Source organism: Gossypium hirsutum, chromosome D01 (genome assembly GCF_007990345.1).
Source record: "Gossypium hirsutum isolate 1008001.06 chromosome D01, Gossypium_hirsutum_v2.1, whole genome shotgun sequence".
NCBI lineage: Eukaryota > Viridiplantae > Streptophyta > Magnoliopsida > Malvales > Malvaceae > Gossypium > Gossypium hirsutum.
Window position 1 is genome coordinate 58,092,019 of NC_053437.1, and position 6,894 is coordinate 58,098,912.

The 6,894-nt window shown below is 31.4% G+C and overlaps 1 protein-coding gene across 1 annotated transcript; it reads left to right on the plus strand.

Moving 5' to 3' along the window:
• Positions 1–5,896: 5,896 nt before the first annotated feature.
• LOC107921522 (heparanase-like protein 2) lies at positions 5,897–6,585 on the plus strand. The gene is made up of 3 exons (XM_041086403.1): positions 5,897–6,003; positions 6,083–6,182; positions 6,259–6,585. Exons 1-3 carry the CDS (start codon positions 5,897–5,899, stop codon positions 6,583–6,585), a joined length of 534 nt encoding a protein of 177 aa, XP_040942337.1.
• Positions 6,586–6,894: the final 309 nt, after the last annotated feature.

Below are 6,894 nucleotides of genomic sequence, written 5' to 3' on the forward strand. Positions count from 1 at the left end.
TATCATATATAAACATAGAATATAATCAAGAAATAGTAAAACACCTATTCGGATATCTACTAGGGTTCAGTGTAGTTCTACCTAAGGTGGATTCCTAAAGTTCATTATATGAGGTTCGGCTTCTAGGGCAAAGGTACCTGAACCAGCAGATTCCTCGATCTTCACCCATTATAGGCTCAGATAGATCAAGTTCGTTTCAGGGGAATACATTTCCCTATGACTATACGGAGATGAGAATCTCACGAAGGCAGAGGTACAGAAGTATCCTGAAAGCGATCCACTATCCTATACGGAGGTGAGAACCTCACGAAGGAATAGTTTCTCACTCCCACTTAGAAGGTAAAATCATCCAACACATGTAATGTACAATGCAAAGAAAACAACTAAAATACTTAGATCAATTAAGCATGAAAATAATGAATGCAAAAGGATATTGTGAATTTAAAACAAATTTTATTTTTTCGATCATAAGATAGAAATTAATCAACTTTATGGCTCAACTCTCAAAACTTTCTCCCTAGCGGAGTCGCCAAGTTGTCGAAACCATTTTTTTGAAAAAACAAAAATTAGTTTGATTTAAAAAAATGAAAAATTGGGAGTCGCCATCAATCTTTTATTGAGGTGTGATTGGATCACCTAAAAACGGCTTTGATCTACGAGTTTTAGAAAAACGGATCTGGGAGTCGGTTACGTACAAGGAAGGAAGGATTAGCACCCTCGTAACGCCCAAAAATTGGTACCTAGTTGATTAATTAGTGTCTTAATGTCGAGAGTTAAAAAATATGATCCTTAGTAAAAACTTAATAAATGCGTTACTTATTAAGACTCTTCTCATTTCGGAGAAAGAAAATGTCACACCCAATGCGTTAGGGCACGATATTCTACTTCTTCAAAAATGAGTTTGTCTAAAATACTCGTGTAATAAAATTTAAAAGAATATTTATTTGTTTAAGATTTATAAAAAAATCGTGGCCCAATACATTAGGGCACAATTTCTCAAAATTCTAAACATTGAATATTTCCTTTATTATTTTTTAGGGAAAAAATATTCATCTCGAGAAATCAACGCGTCACATCCAATACATTAGGACATGACATGTTGAATTCCCGATAACAAGCTTTTATTTTGTTTGATTAAAGAGCATTCTCGATAATTAGATTCAACGAAGAAAATTGGAACCCAATACGTTAGGGCTCAATCCTTTCGAAGATCCTAAATATGAGTATTTCCTTTATTTTTCAAAGTTTTCTATTTTTAAGAATTTGAGTAAATAACGGTGTAATGCTACGTTTGATGCATGAATAAATGCCGCTTTAACAAATAATGAATACAACAATGATATATGAATAATATGAACAAAAAATACACGAAATTAATACAAATAAAAAATAATAATCAATGACATGCAAAATATCAAATAAATGAGCAAAATAAAGAAACATTCTTTTAAAATATAAATGAAAACACAAATAAATAAACGAGTGAAAAAAAATAAATTTATAGGGTGTGTGTATAATATATACATTGAAATTATGAAGAATAAAAAACACACATATGGATTTATATATACGAATATGGATTATGAAATTAATAAAATCTATAATGCATTTACGAAAATAAAGAAAAATATATAAATAGATAGATATATATAGATTATAAAATATGTATTAAAATATAAGTATTAAAATATGTATTAAAATATATAGATTATGAAATTAATGATTACATATATAAGTTATAAAAAATTTAAATAAAAATTATAATTATATTATTGAAATTAATTAATTCTCTAAAAAATAACAAAAAGGACTAATTTGAATTGGAGATGGAAATCTGGGGCAAATCCACAAATAAATGCAGACTAAGGGACCATATTGAACACGCGAATAACATAGAGGGGCTGGAAAGGAAATTCTCCCTTTTCCCCTAAACGGCGTCGTTCAAATAGGACTAAATTAAAATCCAAAATAAATTAAAGGGGTAAATTCTAAAAATAAAAAAACTTAATTGCAAAAACATTAAAAGGCGGAGGGGCTAAAAGTGCAATTTACCCTTCCGCATAAAAACACGTGGATCCTAGGCCGGGTCGGGTCAGATTCGGGTCGGCCCCCCCAAAACGACGCCGTTTTGCGTGTCTGGGGGCTCTCCCAAAACGGTACCGTTTTGGTACCCTATAAAAGCCCAATCTTTCCAAAAAAATCATTTTAAAGCCATCTAAAAAAAACTTTCAAAAAAACTCTTCCCCCCCAGTTCATTCGGCCAGGGCCCAGGCATCAAGCGATCGTCGGCCACCGCGTCAGCCGCCGATCTCCGACGACGGCACCGCCGTCTACGGTGGCCGAAAAAGGGAAAATGAGTTATTTGGTCCTTTCGAAGCCCCTAAACCCAAATCTGGCCCCGAAACCCTCAAAATATTGCTAAAAGAGCCCCAAATCTTCGAGAAACCTTTCGGTTTCTGGCCGTCTATCCTCGGAGACGACTACCTCGACCGTCCACAGCGATCTGGGCACCACTAAAGGTTGTTTCTTTCCTCTTTACTTTGTTTTATTCGTTTGTAAAAAAAATATAACAGTAGAAAAAATAAATAAAAATTGTAAGTATCAACCTTTTTGATCGATTTTGCTCTCCGTATTAAACTCTCGGTTTCGCTGTGAAAATAATAGCTTTTTTTATTAATTTTCGAATCCGTTTCACCGTATATCAATGGCTTTTTTATAGCCGAAATATCAACAACATAAAGAAACAAATCTTTTTGATTTATTTGATTTGCAAATCTTTGATTTCCTTGCCATATACTATTTCTTGCTTTTCTTGCCATGCAGGTACTGGCTAGGTGGCTGCGGTGCAAACATTCACCTTAGAAAGCCTAGGGTTTCCTGAATCTGTTTTGGGCCACTGTTCTTGTATTTTAGGCCTCTGTATTTTGGGTTTGGGTTTTGGGCCCATTTTATTGTAAAAGGACTGTTGTATTTGGACTGTTTTATTTGCTTCATGTAGGCCGGGCAAATTGGGCCAATAACAATATCAATTTAATCTTGATTTTAAGAATTGGCACTTTAGTATTGAAACTTGGGCATATAATTGTAAGGGGGCCCTTTGCCGATGTTTGGTTAGCAACTTATCATCATTTGACTAACGAATATGACCAGTACCATGAAGTTGCCATCAAGATGCTGGATCTCATTAAGTCAAATGATATGAGGACTTTGCTGGATAAGATTGATGATTTATATTACAAGTGCCAATGTGTGATTAATATTTATTCTTTTCAGGAAATTTCTATTATATGTGGAAATGTGGGTGTTGCAGCTAATATAGATTATTTTGCTTTCAAGACAAAAGTTGATTATCTTTTTATGAAATGAGTTTTGTTTTCTTTGCCTGCAAATATGTATTGTTATGAAAATTTATGAGGGATCCGTTGGTGAGCTTCCGTTGCCTTCCGTTTTGAAGGGATGTACTAAATAGATGGAAGATTATGTAATTTTTTTTCTTGTTAATGCTTAAGATAGCAACAGAGTAATTAATTTACATTTGATATGTCTAACGTCTATATGTATGGGACCAATTTGGTGCGCAAGGGATTTTGGAATTGCACTCGAAAGGGATTTTGGTTCTTAACCTTAAACCTCTTAAACTTTCTTCTCAATGAAGCTAACTAAGTTGTTCTAGGGGATATTGGTATTCCATATCTACTATTAGAAATTTGATTGCCTAGCTCATATATGGCACACGGGCTTGGAACCCCCAATTACATGGCTTCAGAATAGTGGTAACTAGAAATAATTTTTTAAAATTATAAATAAATTGATATAGTATGTAAAATTTTAAGACTAAATTTGTTATTATACTTTTTTTAACTACTACATCAGCTTGTCGTTTGTGAATTTAACGGGAGTGATCAAAATGACCGAACTATGTAATGTAGGTGCTTAAATTGTTAACTTTTTTATTTTGGGTGCCTAAAATGAAAATTTTTTATAGTTAGGTAACTATCTGTATAGTTTACTCTTTAAATAGTTAATAAAAAACATAATCTATGTATAACACCTTCAGTAGTATTAAATGACTTATAGTGTTAATACACTTTTTGAGCCTAAATTTAACAATTGTTATTACATTTGCGTCTTAACATATTTTGTTCAAGCTTCACCAATATTTTCTTAAAACCCTAAAGATTAGATCCCATGTAAGAAAAATTGTCAAGTTTTGGGCCCAAAAAAAAGTTCAAACCCCAATATGGGAGTAATTGCCAAGTTAAGGCCCTAAATAGTGATTTGACCAATAATTTATGTTGTAGAAGTCTTATTAACCAAAGTTGGAATAATATTTGGTACACTATCACTAGAGTTTTTTGTAACCTCCCCAACTCGGTCTAGATGTTAAGCCCAAATTAGGAAGATTACATTAGCCACCGAAATGGCCTAAAAGAGTTATCGAAACTTATAAAACGGTCATATTAAACACCTTTTTTATTATTTTATTATAGTAGAAAACTTAGTCTTTTTTTAGAAAAATTCACGAGTTATCAAAAACCGATTTAGTTTAAGTTTCCTATGTAACGATGACTACTTTTAAGAAAACTTAGTTAATTTTCCATTTACTTATTAATCACAATTTAATTACAATCTGGCGGCGAAAAATTAATATTCATCTTAGTTAGAATTTAATAAAAACCAGATTTTATGCATAAATAATTAAAAACCCAAATTTAATAACCTAGAATTAAATTAACTGTCATGCGTACTATTTAGACTCAAAACCTAAGTCTCATGCCACTAATTGAAAAAAAAAGCAATACAGTCTCTGAATAACAAAAATATCAAATAATAAATATAAATATTTTAATAAAAGAAAAGCCGAGCCAAGTCCCTCTAGATGTCATGTCCACATCCTAACCTAGCGGGTTATCTATAGAGATGGAAATAAAAAGGGAGTGAGTTATGAAGCTCAATGTGAGTTTCGTCACAAGAAAATTAATGCAAACGGTTAAGTATATTGGATCTCAACACATAGACTAACTCATAATAGCAATTTCAGAATATCAATATTTCAAATCACTCAACAATACATATATATATATCATCTCAGAAATATCAGTATTCACATAATGCTTGGGATCTCATGAGTTATACAATTTCCAAAGGATATAAAATTGACTCTTATGAATTAGGTATTTGATTAATATCAATATTTGATTAACATCAATAAATTTATGTTTTTAGATTAGTTTATATATGATTGACTCTCATCATATGCTATTTTTTTTTCATTTTTTTAGGAAATGAATTGTGTGGAGTAGGAGTTAGTGCTAGGATTGAAGTTAAACAATATGCAAAAGATATGGCAAGAATTAAAAATCTTGTAAAAGAGATGTATCCAAATCCAAAAACTCAACCTAAGTTTTTAGGCCCAGGAGGTTTCTATGACAAGAAATGGTTTGATACTTTTTTCGATGCTTCAGGACATGACGTTATTGATGGAGTTACACATCATATTTATAATCTTGGACCCGGTATCCATCTATATATATCAATTAAAATATTTTTATTATTATTTATTGTTGTTCCATGATTTGTTTAATATTATTGATGATTAATGCAGGTAATAACCCAGATGTGGTTCGTCGTGTCCAAGATCCATTTTTCTTGACTCAAATTGCTCAAACATTTAAAGATGTTTCAAATGCTATTGACAAATTTGCACCATGGTCTGGTGCATGGGTTAGTGAATCGGGTGGAGCTTATAACACTGGTGGCCAATTAGTGTCGTATACATTTGCATTTGGCTTTTGGTAAGTGTTTTTCAAATCTTTTATAAGTTGATTATTTTAAAGGCCCTATTAAAATCTAATGATTAACTTATGACTCCAACAGGTACTTGGACCAATTGGGAATGACATCAGTTTATAACCATAAAGTTCATTGTAGACAAGCTTTGATCGGGGGCAATTATGCTCTTCTTACTACTACCACATTTGTTCCCAATCCAGATTATTACGGGTATCTTTCATATATTTTCCATCATATTTGTTGTTAATTTCATTTGTTTTAATTTCATTTGTTAAAATATCTTTTGCAGTGCACTTTTGTGGCATAGAGTTATGGGGAGTAAAGTTATTTCCGTCACACATAAGGGTTCTCCATATTTGCGTGTATACTCTCATTGTGCCAAAAAGGAGGTAATTTTTATTATTTTGGTTGACTCAATTAATTTTAATTTAATTTTTTATTTATTAAATTTTTGCTTGGTTGCAGCCTGGGGTTTCTTTTGTTTTCATCAACTTATCGAAAAATACCTCATTTGAAATTGATCTTTTCCATGATCTAAATTTAAATGGTGGAAGTCCAAATTTTGAATTTAAAGGACATAAAAAGCGAGAAGAGTATCATTTGACTCCAAAAGATGGGAACATCTTAAGCAGTATTGTATTGTTGAACGAAACACCACTAGAACTTTCAGACTCTTTGGAGATACCAGCGTTGAAGCCAAAGCTTGTGGATGGTTTGAAACCCATTAGCATCGCTGCTCATTCAATTGCATTTGTAACCATAAGAGATTTCAATGCACCAGCATGTTCTTAAGATTTTATTTCTTTTAGGGGCAAAATTTATTGATTTTATTTATTAGGCAAATTTAGGATTTTTGATTTTTGAGTTACAAGATTTATTAATTTTGTTCATTAGGTCAATTTAGGTTATCATATTATTTTTTTTAATTTTTAATTTGTTCCTTCTTATTAAAATAAATTATTCTTTTTTTTTTATTTTACTATTCGTTTCTGTTTATTTTTTAATTTAATATATAATTATGTTTATGAACAATTTGTCTTTACATTGCCTTTTTTACAAATTTTTTTAAAAAAATAAACAGTAAATGAAAACATATTTTAC

What these genes read in the sequence shown, in the direction of transcription:
- LOC107921522 (XM_041086403.1), top strand. Translation starts at nt 5,897, where the DNA reads ATGACATCAGTTTATAACCATAAAGTTCATTGTAGACAAGCTTTGATC. An exon ending in CCCAATCCAGATTATTACGG is followed by an intron (nt 6,004 to 6,082) that starts GTATCTTTCATA and finishes TATCTTTTGCAG; the next exon opens with TGCACTTTTGTGGCATAGAG. An exon ending in CTCATTGTGCCAAAAAGGAG is followed by an intron (nt 6,183 to 6,258) that starts GTAATTTTTATT and finishes GCTTGGTTGCAG; the next exon opens with CCTGGGGTTTCTTTTGTTTT.